At 38.8% G+C, this 14,245-nt stretch overlaps 1 protein-coding gene across 2 annotated transcripts; it reads right to left on the bottom strand.

Moving 5' to 3' along the window:
* Positions 1-864: 864 nt before the first annotated feature.
* On the bottom strand, positions 865-2,164 carry LOC122072303 (polygalacturonase 1 beta-like protein 1). Of its 2 annotated transcripts, none has more exons than XM_042636895.1 (2): positions 2,052-2,164; positions 865-1,942 (listed from the first exon to the last, which is right to left on the bottom strand). In XM_042636895.1, exons 1-2 carry the CDS (start codon positions 2,097-2,099, stop codon positions 977-979), a joined length of 1,014 nt encoding a protein of 337 aa, XP_042492829.1. In that variant the 5' UTR covers positions 2,100-2,164; the 3' UTR covers positions 865-976. The 2 variants fall into 2 exon arrangements, with proteins under 2 accessions (XP_042492829.1, XP_042492828.1); XM_042636894.1 differs by having other exon boundaries at positions 2,046-2,164.
* Positions 2,165-14,245: the final 12,081 nt, after the last annotated feature.

The following is a 14,245-nucleotide window of genomic DNA, read 5'->3' on the forward strand; positions in this document are numbered from 1 at the left end:
GCATGGCGTACACTTCCTGTTCAAGCCGGAGATTGAAACAAAACTTCTCCTCAGGAGGATAGATAGCATTCAGGTGAGATCCAATGGAGACCCAACTTTCGATTCACTTGGGAGTGAAACAAGTAATGGCATCATACTTTTAGAGATGCTTGCATTCAAATATGGGGGAAAATGACCATAAAATCATTTTTGTCTCTTGATCCCAAGGTGTGGAAGTATCGATAAAGTTTGACTTTTCTGTCGTTTGGAGTCCATGAGAGCAGAAAGCAAGAGATTATTGTAAGATATTTTCCCCTATTTTGTTGGCACATTTGAGCAAGTCACATAGATGTTTCCCAACAGCTCTAAGCTTGGACCCCATCTCTCTTATTTCTAAGGGTTGTGGATCATTGGGATAGACAAGTTTGTTAGAACTACTAACCATAATGGAAGCTGGTGGGTTATCTATAAAACAAGGAGACTTGAGTCCTCCCTCAATCATAGGAAGCACACAAGTCCCCATTATCGTGAAGGTGAAGAGAAAGAAACATGTCTCCATTATAGTTTCAAGAGGATATTTGCAACTCGAACAAAGATGGCATCAATGGTTGCATCTTCATCCAATGGAATCGACCGTACTACGGTGAAGAGTACTTGGTTATAACTCATATTTAGTGATAAAAATATTGCACGATGATCTTGTAATGTCAGACATGATTGATTGTATATGGTCTCTTAAATGTCTCAAAGAACTTTTTTTTTTGGTAAGAAGGAATCGCCTTCATAAGGGATTTTTGTTGATGGACTCAGCATGTCTAGCTGAAAAGACATATTTTCTTTTGATTCAGTTTGGCATCCATTATGATGGACAATTGAGCAGCGAAATTTATTGGAACTTAAAAGACGGTCATTATTTATCCTTCAAATAGCAAAAACAATAACATGTAATGTAAACAAGAGAACTGGAAGAATATCAAATCTTCAAATGTTGTTTAACTCAGAGTTTTGTCCAGACAACTCCATTCTCGTTTATCCAATGGCAGACTTCAATTAGGCCTGGGCCAAAACCCAGTAGTTGAAAAGCAAGATGATTACTATTCCATGCAGATGTGTTGTAGTGGCATGCCATGATCGCATGATTCACCTTCTTCCGAGCATGGATATCAACTGCATATACTTTTACCTTCTCTAAAACATGGCAGTAATAGACTTGAAATGGGAATGGCTGACTATGACATAAGGCTGGTAGTTCGGCGAGGTTTCCATGGATGAGTTTTATAGACCCAACTCTAACATTCTCATAAGATCCTTCGACACTCTCGGTACTCCATACAGATAAATGGTGCCCTAATTTCTCAACAACAAAATCAATGAGATCCTCAGCTGAAGTCACACAAGTGCACTCATCACCTTGAATGGAGCATTTCTCACATATCTCCAACGTATTATGAATATACTTATCCATTGTTGATTCATCCACTATACCAAAAAGCTTCTTCAATTCCTTGATCCGGAAAAAAGAAAATGGGATATTTGAGGCCAGAGATTGCGGCAAGAATGATTTATATGACACTGGGTCCCTTAAATCAGGGACAGATATGAAATCTCCCTCTTTCACCATTGATTCTCGGAAATATGGCAATCCCCCTTGGCTAGCAACCAACAAGGGTATTTTATTTGGAAGTGAATATTTCAGTTTGGCACCATTCCAGCGAGCTATTCGTGGTAGGGTTCTATTGTGCATTGTCTTCCTCACCAGTGCATTTGTAGAACAAGCAACATTAGCCTGCTTACAGAACGAAGGGAGGTGAGTGATCAGTTCATTTCCCTCCATAAGTTTCAGAAACATAGCTGCTTGTTGGGGGTTTAATGGAGAAGCTTTTGCCGCTAACCAATGTGGAGGTTGTGGAAGACCAATATTTTCTTTCCAGTATCGTAGGATTGAATTTTCAGCTTGAAAACTCTGCAATTTCATTAGGGGGGATAACATTCAAATAAGAAAAATAAAACAGGAACAACCACCACAATGAAATGAATAAACAAAAGAAAGCATATTCTTTCCTTACACTAACGTTTGCTACTACTATCAGAAGTCCAAGAAACAGAAAAAGACGTGTCATGGTGTAGTTGGAACAGAGAACGGAATGAGTTGGGTTTGTGACTTTTTTGAATGAATTGGATTTGTTGCATTGGAAGGTGAGGAGTGTGAATTTATATATAGAGAGAATTTTGTAGTATACCAACAGAAAAAGGGGGTTTTGGGGGGAATATATTCTCAGTACCCTAAGTGGCTATATGTATTTTGTATTTTCCTAATTTCCGCTATGAAAAAACTGAAAATTTTCTTTTCTATAAGTAATGTAAATTCAAGCTTCCAAATAGTCTTCAGTCACCAAAATTACATTTTCTCTCTCCTATGTTGTATCTTGTTAGTCCCTCTGTAGCCACCACCCGACTGAAGAGAATCTGAATCCCAAATTTAGACGTTAATTAAATTGCCACATGACATATATTTCGATGAGGAAATAAACTAATTCTCTGCTAAGAAAACTCACTTAGAACTTTGAATTTGTGGACTTGATCTCCACATGATCATCTGTCCATTTGGAAGGTATTGTTGAATCATCTTCTCCCACATGGAGATAAAAAGAAAAAAAAAATATGGTAGGAGCCTAAAACCTTTCTGACAACTCAAATTTGACTGTCTTGGGGCAACCATTGGAGATACAAGGGTAGAAAACCTATATGGTGGGAAAAGATGAAGACTGAAATTTTGCCTTCTACACATGACTAATCCGAATGAGACCTACCAATTGAAAGAATCAATATCAATAGAGGAGCCCTTGACGTGGAAGATATTTTGCATATTAGACTAAGAGGTGGTTTGTTTTTTTGAAAAAAATGGGCTGGGAATAAAGGAGTGGGAGAATTGCTCATTCTTCCACAAAATACCAAAAGTGTCTCTTGTTCGGTTACCAGGAAGAGTTGAAAACAACAATCCTTAAATCAAAGAGAGTTATTGGCTGCCGTGCCAATATATTTCTCCCACCCATCCTTCAATAAAGTTCCACAAAAAATGGTGAAATTTTGTGGGGAAAGAAGGGAAAACACTAAAGTCGAGATTGGAACCATTATTTTATACATTGTGGGACCCACAATTAAATCTTTTTCATCATTGCTTTTGCTTCTCTTTCATGTTCTCTCACCCCACTATACATCGGTCCCAATAATATTACTATCTCACCCTCTTTTTTTCCACCAAACAAACAAGACCTAACTGAACCATGAAAAAGCTCTTTTTATGAACGATGTAGGTTGTATCCCATTGGACTCACACTTGTTTTTTATGACATTTTCAATAATGGGGGAGTATGTGAAAAAATGATTAAGTTGCACTGTTGCAATATATTGGTTATAGATTTGAAACTTGGAAACAGCCTCTACTACAAAGTAGTGGTAAGACTGCATGCATTTGCCCCTCCCAAACCCTATAGTAGCAATGGATGCCACATACATTAAGTTGCTCTTTTTTTTCAATAAATTTTCATGGTAAGAAGCCCTCACTATATATGCAAAATAAGGTCAGGTGCCTTATGCTTCCTCTAGGCACATCTCAACTCTATTTTCAACTCTACCCCTAAAAATTTACAACTTACTTTAACCACCGGATCCCCCTATGCCCCAAAGAAAGGGCACTTGTTGTCCAAAAGAGTTGGAAAGGATAATTTAGATAGTGATTGAATTACTAAATTCACATTTACAATTATCAATTAAAACAATAACTTATGACAGAAACAATCCTAGAAGTGTCGATCACATGTGAAAATCATCTGTTGCTGCTGTATCGGTGCAGTGAGCATTGAGTGGTTGGGAGTCCTTTGGGATGTATGTCCAAATGCTCTCAGTCGTCCGATGCTCACCGCACCTCACCGCTTACTGCAGAGGATGTGGACTTGTCAATTAATCGGTTTCTGTCAGCTGACTGATCAGCCCATTAATACATATTAGTCTAGAGGGAAACCAACCAATAAGGTCATCGGTCTCTAAAATCCAAACTGAAACCGATTAGTTATCAGTCAGATTAGTTCAATCCATCATCAGTTATGGACATATATAAAACCCAATGATTAAGCATATAAATAAATAAATTTAATAAAGTATTTTTTTTTTTATTTGGGTTTTAGGGTTTCAGTCCATTCGATCGGTCTTATTGGTCCAACTGGGCCAGACCAAAATCAGAGTCATATTAAATCCTTTTCAATTCGAAACCAAAGCCAAATCAAGAATTTAGTTGGTCCAGTTTTGGTGCTTTGGTTCAGCAATTGTTGTTGGTTCAGCCTCCTAATTGACAATCCTACAAAATCTATTAAATGGATGTGAACCCGAAAAGTATTTACCGCCCAAAGAAAGTATTGCAAATGTAAGCAAGAAAAGGCGATTAAAAAAAATGCGTTCAACAAAAGGGACACAAGCCCTCCCTTTAAAGTTTTATAGATCATTTAATTTCTTCACCGTTCCTACTTTACCAAAAATTGGTATGCCAGAATTTTTGTAAAATAAAAGCTTTTTTTTTTTTTTGGGAAACTTGCGAAATAAAAACATGTCAATCCAAAAGTTGATATCCTAAAGTTCTGTTAAATAAAGAATATTTCTTTTTTCTGAAGAATTTAAGCCATACATTTTTTAGGTCAGAATAACTTCTCATATAATTGAATTTAGGAACAATTCAAATTACTCTATGAACGAATTTGGAGACTTTATGGTCAGAATAATGCATGACTATGAAAGGAAAACTTTGAGTGGAGTGGAATCTTAAAAATTTAATCATAGCAAGAATTGGCAAGAACAATATACGCATAGATATGATAAAATAGTTGTTATTCAAGGAAATTTTGGCTATAGAAAAATTGAGAAATGTCAAATGTAGCAACATAAAACTCTATTTTAGAAGCTTTATAGCAACAAGTTTTGATTGGCAGGCTCTAGAGGGTATTCAATAGACCAGTACTAAGTTTTCCAAGATGGAAGATTGATATGGAATTTTCAACCATATGGATAATAAGAAAATGGTCTAGGGTTGCCACATCGTGGATTCAACCATATACCTAGTATTCGCATATTCACTATATTTACAGCTGTCCATTTATTTCCTAAAAACCATATTTTTTATTGTTACTAAAAGAGATATGTTTCAACTAGGCTAAGTCAATTTTGTCTAAAATTTGCATATGAGTAGGAGACCTTGGGAGTTACTTGTCTACAAAATTTCAGCTCTACCTAATATGCCACATGAATGATATTTATATCAATGCTATAAAAAACGTCAATAGTCATGGAGTACAAACATTAGACCAAAAAAGAGAGATAATACGCTGGTGGCCCCTTTGGGAAGGAATATAATTGGTTGATCTTTTTTTTTTTTTTTTTAATTGTTAACAAAGGTGTTCGGGCCAGCTTATGCGCACATTGACTAATCCTCGGAGAGACTAGCACAGCAACCCACCGCCATGATCTCCACTTAAATCGGAGATGCACAGATGGGGAATCGAACCTGAGACCGAGCGTCTAATCCACACAATCCCCAGTTCACCCTAACCATCTGGGAAAACCACGGGTGGGTATAGAATAAATAAGAAAACACACACACACACACACTCACATAATGCATACGATAGGGTTTGATCCCATGACCTCCTAATGGGTTGATCCAATCACAAACTGCAAAGACAAAAAATTCCCAATACAACTTACTATGATTCTTCTTTTGGCTAGGTCTACGATGCAAAGGATTGCTTGGACTATGATCCATAGCTAGTTAGAAATGTATTGCACATATAAGTATAATACATCCACTAAAAGTACCCGCAAACCCCTAATTTTGCAGCACCCACTGTAAGAAGATGTGTATCATTTTGGTAATGGATTCAGCATTGTCCTTGCCTCAACCTTAGTTAGGAGCCCTTTCTTGAACGAGACTTAGGGGCATCTCTAAGTCGGTTGACTGTCTATTTTTTCTTATAGTGGTACTTTGTTTGAACATAGAAGGGGCTCTAGATCAGGGCCATGGTATTGACTTTAGTGATCTTAAATCATATATCATATCATACTATTATATAAAAGAATGATATTAGGTTTTATATCTAATTTTTTGCTTAACTTCTTTATCCTTTTTCTTATTTAAATACTCCGCCTTCAGATTGATCGAAAGACCCGATTTTGTGCAGTCAACCCAATTGCAATAACTTTTGATCCGATGGTCTATTTTCACGAGCCATATATTGTTGGAAAAGTCTTTCTAAGCATTATCCAATGATATGGAGATAAGATGTAAATTTGATGGAGAATAATTGTAAGGGTAATGGCCGGAAAGGCCCGTTTTGTCACATGCGTGGGCCCCACACCACTGTATCCCCACTCAGAGATACGTGGACCTATTTCGTAGAGGATTTCCCCTAAGGATTTTATAGAAGGTAAATTAATGATTGGTAAATATTGGGGATTGGAAAACATAATATTAAGACTTGCCACCTAGGGTTCAGACCTAGGACCCGATGGTGTAATACCCCACTTTTAAAACCTGGTTTACTTACACGGTTGACCCAGTTTAACCATGCAGGACCCGAACCAAAGAGGGTTAAGGCGGGTTCCTTATGGACCATGATGGTAAGGGTGACTTTGAACATAGGTTGGCCAAACAAGTCCAAGTCAGTGCTAAAGGAGACGGGTGTACCCAAGCCGTGTACATGCACGTATCATAAGGCCATGTACGGGTAATGCTGGTATGTAATTGTATCCTAAAGTGTATACGTATTATATATCTTGTGCCGAGAGTGAGATATATGCCGAGAGTCGAATTCCATCGAAATCTCAATTGTTTGGCTAAGTTTTGACCAACAAGTGGGCGGTCACAGGCGTGCGAACCCGCCCACCTGTGTGACCCACCCATGTGGCTACTAGATATTCTCTAGTATAAATAGTACTTATTGTGTTTTTCCTTTTTCTCATTTAATGAATTAAAGAGTTGGTGAGAAGAGTAAAGAAGAGAGAGAAAAGAAAGGAAGAAAAGAGAACGAAGAAGAAGAAAGGAAAAGAAAAAGAGGAAGAAATGATTTTAAGCGACGCCGAGGTTTGATCTTCTCATTCCGGCACTGAAAAAGTGATCCCCAACACGAGACCTACGATTTGAGGTGAGCGAAGGCTATACTTCTTAAACTTTCACCAAACCCCAAGTGAAACCCTTGATTTGGGTAGAGTTCCATGAAATTTTGTTAATCCCACTTGAGATGATGAATCTAAGGTTTAATAGATGGTCTATATGTTGATTTTGAAGGTTTAAATAAGTGTTTACAAGATTTGAGAAGCATTGGTGATTTCTTGAGTTAAGAGGTGATTTTGGGGTTTTGGAAGAGTTCTTGAGCAAAGAAGGTAAGATTGTTTTTCAATCCTTAAATCTAACTTAGATCTAAGTTAGAATCATCTTATAAGACCTTAGATGTGTGAAAAATGTGATCGAAATAGCCCCATTTGATTTTTCTAAGGTTGAGGAATGTTTTAATGGTGAAATTTGAATTCCGCCCCCATAGGTGGGCGAAGACTGGCAGGCGAAGCCGCCCGCCTGTTCGGGCAGCACCTTAGTTCCCACAGGCAGGCGAAGACCGACAGGCGAACCCGCCTGTCTAAGGGGGCCAGTCGGTTGAATCGGTGGGCTATTTGGCTCGCCAGTTGGACTGGCGAGCGAAGACAAGTGGGCTGTCTGGCCCACCTGTTGGCCCACCAATTGAATTTTTGAGCCCGAATGGGCACAAAACGGGCGAACAACCTGCTTTTATGATTTTAAACATGATTTAAACATCAAACATCATTAGTTTTGACCCCAAGGTGGTGAAATGCTAATCTCATTCGCTTACATTTCTCATGTCGGATCTCACCCGTACCGAACGTGAGCTTTTGTACCCGACAGGTAAGTGGGGAAAGGACATTTGACTTTATTTTAAGGCTTGTTTTACATCATTAAATTGTATCTAGACTAGCCATGTCATCATGCAAATTATGTGTAAATTAGTTATCCTCGTATGCCATTCGCACGTATTGCTTGTGCATTCTAAACAAATGATTTATGATGTGTGTTGTGCCTTACATTCTCAATGTTAACTGATTAATGTGCTTATGTGATTAATGGTTGGATTACTATGCATGATGCATTATTAGATTAGACGTCGTAGTCGACTTGAAAACGAGTGCATTGGTGGCCCGTGGTATGGGACGCGATGGCACTATACAATCGTACTTTGTCATATAGGTGCATGCGGTTTAGGATTATCATTTCCTATGCTACGATCCTTCCCAAAAGGGGTTGACATGTTGGGTTATCAATTGGGGGGAAGCAGTGATCTCGGTTGTCGGGTCACTATGACGGTTAGACATACGCCCAATTGGTCATTAGGACAGTCGGCAACCTTAGTGGTATATTCAAGAGGGTCAATCGTACTGCTTTTAAATTACCCGAGTTGGCACCTTTACATTTCTGTCATTTCCTTTTATGTTGAGAGCCGGTAGTCAGCATGCTTTACTTTTCTGAGTACTCACGGTGGGCCTTCTCCGACAACCCTATGGGCCTATCGCGGGATGTAGTTCGTGACTCGTACCCAGGGCATACGCGCACTGTGGTTGTGAGTAGCACATAACCTAAGACTTAGTAATGTTGTTTAGGTGGATAAGATTTAAAATGAATTGCATAACATGTAATGCATATGGATGTGAATGTTTGTGTGGTTTTTCTTTTTTACTTACTGAGCTAGTGAGCTCATCCCACGTGCACACCTCTTTTAGATGATTTTACAGGTCACCCGCCTGAAGATCAAGAGTCGGGCCCCACAGTCGAGTTTTCTGTTGAGGATTGGTGGGTCCCTGAGGAGTATGAGCACGATGCTGATTGCATGTGCGAGGGTTGTGCTACGGGACCGTAGTAATGACACCGTACAGGATTTTACTTTTTGATTTTTTTGATGACCTCCCCTTTGTGTACTTGATACGTAAATTGTTATTCTTTTTGTGTAAATATCATGTCTGCGGGCCTATATGTACTTAGCTATATACTACAATTTGGGTATCAAGTATATTTGGGATATTTACTGGTAATTTAAGTCTTCCGCTGAACTTTTGAACACTTATCTTATATGTGGGTATGCTGTGGTGGGGTATAGTATCAGATGATCTTGGTAGGTTTGGGTTAACCGGAGTTAACTCGGTCACCAGTCTGATTCTATGTGAAAGGGGTGTGACAACAGTGGTATCAGAGCGTGAGCTCTATCTACTCACAGCATACCATATAGACCCCATAGAATCTATAATAGGAAATGGGGTTGGGTAAATGTATAAAAAAAAAAAAACCTTTAAAGAATTAAAAGCCAAGAAAAAAAAATGATTGCATTAATTATTGCATTTCATGGCATGCATTAGAGAAAGTTTACTTTGAATAAATAAAAGGCTAGTTATTTGATTTCATAACCCATCGAGTATGGATTTGAAAAAATTTGACAGCATAACAACGCTAAAATAAGATTTTCTAAAATTTTCAAATAGAAGCACCTGATAGACAACATACATATGAATAAGCATAATCAATAAAGGCTAACTAACGGTGTTACAATCGAATTACAAGAAATTTGTCAAGCAGACAAAACTAACAAAAAGTCACCAACAACATCATAATACGATACTAGCAAGTCCAAATTACAGAGAAAAGTAAAAAAAAATATATATATATATAGTCCACCATAAACACATAAACAACAGAGACAAGTAAAAAGCTAATTAGGATAGGCAAGCTAAGTCCTCAGAGACCCTCATCATCATCTAGTTCTACTACTCCATCCCTCCTAGGTCTCGATTTAACTTTGAGCCGGCGATCATAGTAATCAAACCTCGCATTCAAGTTGCACATCCCTCCGAAGTCGGGTAAAGTCCGCTGAAATAGCATTGGCCGTTGTGTCCAAATCCTCGCTCAATCTTAGGAAGGAATTCTCTAATGTAGCCTGCCTTTCTAAGATATTTTCCTCTCCAGTAGCACTCTCATCTAGTCTTCTCAAGACCTAATCTTGCCCATCTTTTAAGGCCCTCATAATGGTCATCATGCTCTAAAATTCAAATGCGCCATTCTCAGGTGGTGGGGCTCTATGTTGTGGGTCTGCAGCCCTAGCAAAGTCAGGATTAGCATCACTCGAATCAAGAGGCTCCTTTTCAAGGAAATCCTCGTCCAGAAAGTCCTCCTCCTCGAATTGAGAAACATAATCCTCATCCTCTTCACTATTTTCCTCCTCCTCCTCTATGTGGACATCCTCCCTGTGGACATTCCCCCTGTTCTTGCCTCCTTGAGCTCCTGCCCTCTGAGGTACATCCATAAGAGCTTGGAGACCCATCCTGCATAGGTTTTCCCTGCTAAATTTGTCCGTTGGAGTCTTTCCCTCCTCACCACTCAAATCTACCCTAAAGAACTCAAAAACCCTGGTGTGGGTCCTACCATATGGAAAACCTCCATCCTCAGGAAGTGTGGCATGATGCTCCATAGTCTTAAGTATAATGTAGGGCAAGCATAAATGCTCAGAACCTCCCTCCACGGCCTTGTAGATGCAAAAGGCTATGTAGGCTACCATGAAGCCCACTTGATTCCTATGACCTCCTCTAGGGAGCAAATTAAACTAAACCAAGCGAGCAAATACACGAGCCTTCGAGTTGAATGTCGTCTCAAAATCCGAACGCACCTTGCTGCCACTAATGGTCTCGTAAATGTGGTCCTGCATCTCCAAACTTAAGGATGGGCCCACGGGCTTACTCCTTAGGGGCTATAGAATTGATGCCCAACTGATGACATATCTAAAATACTAGCAAGAGTGTCCACAGTCAAACGAATGTTTACCCCCTTCACCATGCTGGTGATTGAGTACTCCCTATACTGGTAAGAGACCTCTAATTTACAATAAAATCTTCGAACCAAGTGTTCATAGCATGGGCGGTCAATATTAAAGATGGACTGCCAACCCAGTGCAGTAAACCTCTCTTGTAGTTGAATCTTACTAAAATCACAAGTTATCACAGTTTTCTCCATCATCATAGACTTCTTTAGAAAGGTCTGCTAATTCGTTTCGACCCTCAAACTCCGGAAGAGTCCCTCATCATAGTCTAGAGGATCTATGGGGGCAAGTCCTTGTTGCCTCGTACGAAGGGTTGAGGAACTAGTCCCTACACCCTTCCTTTTTGAAGTTGTGGCCCTATGTCTATTGGAAGAGGATGCGGGTTCCTTGCCCTTACGGGAAGACATCCTAGTAAGAAAAGAGAAGAAATAGTGATAAGTAAGAATGTTAAAAAATAGAAGAGTAACAAAGGAGTATAGAGCACGGCAAGTGAGAAGTGATGGAAAGCCTCATCAGAATTTCCTCAAGTGGGGTAATTGGTGTCAAATGGTAGAAAGCCCCCAATTTTAATGTGCAAGTTCAATCCAAGAGAATGAAAATTTCATAAAAGTGTAGAACTTGAAGCTTACATGTCAATGATTTAATACCTATCATTATATAACCAAAAATATGCAAAAAAAAACAAAATTCTATTATGACATTAAGGTGCAAGAAATGAGAGAGATTCAAAGTTGTTCACAAGTATGGATTCAAAGTGTAAGTCAAATATCATTACACCAACAATTAATGGTAAGTGATTCAAAGTTGTTCACAAGTATGGAACAAAGTGAAAAGAAGCATAGAAACCCCAGGAATTTTTTTTCAAGAAACCTAACACAAAAGAGATGGATTTTCATGGAAAATAGATGGAATTGCAAGCATATACAAGTTTTCATAATCTTTCCAACAATGTAAGTGCAAATCAAGGATAAGAAATCCCATTTGAGTTGTTAGTTGGGGAGAAAAGAGAAGAAATAGAAGAAAACCCCAAATTGGAGAAATTAGGGTACGATTTGGGATTTTCTCTCATAGATTGGGTAGTAAAGTCCAAAACTATGAATGAGTCACAAAGGAAGCATCATATTCTCATGGAATAACTATTCTATAGAAAGAAACATGAAAAAATTCAAGTTTTGGGAAGTATAAATGGATTCAACACCCAAAATATATTTTCCAATAAGAGAAATGGAGAAGAGACTTACTTGAGAGTGAAAGGCGCTTGAATCTTCCAAAATCCGTGGAATCATTGAGTGAAATTGTGAGTGGATGAGCCAAGTAACCCTCTAAAATCACCCTGAGTTGAGCCTAAGGTAGAAGATGGGAGAAATGAAGATCGAAAGAGGCTTAAAAGCCCCTTTAATGTCCATCTCGGGTTGGACCTGCAGGCCCCGACCTGAGTCGTCGGCTAGTGGTTGCCCGCCGGTTTAATAATAAGAAGAATAGGAGAAATAATAATAATACATTATTAGCAATAATAAAGGAAAAAAAATCGAGCGAGACCGCCGTCCTACTTATCGAAGCGCTAGCACAGTACTCTCGGAGCTAAGCTGTGGCTGGATGCAAGACATCATACACTACAACACCCCGTGTTTTAGCATATGATTATGTGACCAAGTTGAAAGTTTAAGGTCAATCTAAGAGTGTGTGAACCATAGAGTGAAACTAATTTTGTGGACTATGTCATAGAATGGGAAATAATTATGTGCTTATGTAAATCCTAAGGTACTTAATCAATGATTTGTGTACGGTATGATCCAGTTGCAAGGACATGATGATACGCACTAGATCTGGTAGCAATGCTTGAGGAACCTCACGTGGTCCTCATCCTATCGGTCGACCACCAAATCCTCAAAGGTCCCGCTCTGTGGGGCAAACCCCCCTTCCATAATCTTAAGAAACCCTTGACCAGAGTGTGGCACAAAGGGACCCACCTTTGACCACACTTCCGGATCCTCCACTTATCATCACTCCGAGTGATGTTGCGACCATAGTTCAGCAGTCACAGCAAGCCTTCCAGCAACAAATGCTCCAGCAGTAGCAGGCATTTATGGTTGCTATACAGCAACAGTTAGACCTTCCTCAATCCGGTCAACATCCTCTGATAATTACTCCACAAGGCCCACCTTTAGGGTCTGGTATGGGACCACAAACTGGAGGAGCACCACTTGATACGACACCACATGAGCAAGCCAGAGGTACACCTCTGTTTGAGATTTAAATGTAACCGCAAGCGTACGGATCAGTGTAGCTACGGGTCGAACACAGGGAGAGCAACCACTTTATTTTTTATTTCTTTTAATAATGTGAAAGTGAACCGATTAATGGTTGTGATCTAATTCTAATTACCGTCCTAAACATATGTATCTAAAATAACGTCCTAACCATTCGTCATCTAAGAATTTAAAGACGCAAGCCAAGCAATTAAAATTAAATAATTAAATAACTGAAAATAAACAACCCACGCAATTAAAAAAATAAATAAATAATAAAGGAAAAAAAATGCTGAAATAAAAATAAAGTAAAAGAAAGGGGATAAAGCTAGAGAGAGACTCACAAGTAGGTTTCTCTACTTAGCCCGAGGGATGCATCATAATATGAGCTTCCCTACTTGACCAGAGAGTCACTCTTACAAGGGTTACTCTACTTGGCTTTAGGGAAAGGGAGACAATTAAAATAAAAACAATAAATTGATGGTTCTATGGCTAGGAGGGGCAAAGCCAACACATACACTAGCCATGAACCTTGGGGAAAAGGGACAGCAATAATGTAACGACTGAAAATAAAAATCCTAAATTAAGAAAGAAAAGGTAGTCAGAAGAGGGAATGAGAGGGGGGAGAGAAGACTACTGAAGGAGCCTACTTACTTGAATCGAAGCTTGAACTTGAAAAAAAATTGCTCCACAGCTCGTGATCTTGTCACCTAGATCTAAGCCTAGAACTATAACTTAAAAAATTACAACTCAATTGCATAAATTATAAACATAAAAAGAACTGAATAAAAATAAAAGAGTGCTTGCATTAATTGACATAAAAAAAAAACTATTACAAAAGTGATTAAAGCAAAAATAGAGAAGAACTAAAACTAAAGAGTGAGAGAGGGAGAGAGAGAGCAACTAAAAAAAACTAGAAGAAGAATGAATTGTCTCCCCTCCTCTTACATGAGTTGTATTTATAGGGAATAGGGAGGTAGGGTAACAATTTTCTCTTTCCCAAAAGAGAGAAACCCACAATTGATTGTGAGATCTTTTGAGACCAAAAGTGCTAAGGTGGAGGAGAGAGAAGAGAGAAATAAATTTTGAGAAATTTCCTATAATTTT

Source organism: Macadamia integrifolia, chromosome 2 (genome assembly GCF_013358625.1).
Source record: "Macadamia integrifolia cultivar HAES 741 chromosome 2, SCU_Mint_v3, whole genome shotgun sequence".
In the NCBI taxonomy this organism is placed as follows: Eukaryota; Viridiplantae; Streptophyta; class Magnoliopsida; order Proteales; family Proteaceae; genus Macadamia; species Macadamia integrifolia.

Excerpts from the sequence above, each read along its gene's own strand:
- LOC122072303 (XM_042636894.1), bottom strand. The coding sequence starts at position 2,099 with ATGACACGTCTTTTTCTGTTTCTTGGACTTCTGATAGTAGTAGCAAAC. Across the intron at positions 1,943-2,045 it reads TAGTAGTAGCAAACGTTAGT|AGTTTTCAAGCTGAAAATTC; the intron begins GTAAGGAAAGAA and ends ATGAAATTGCAG.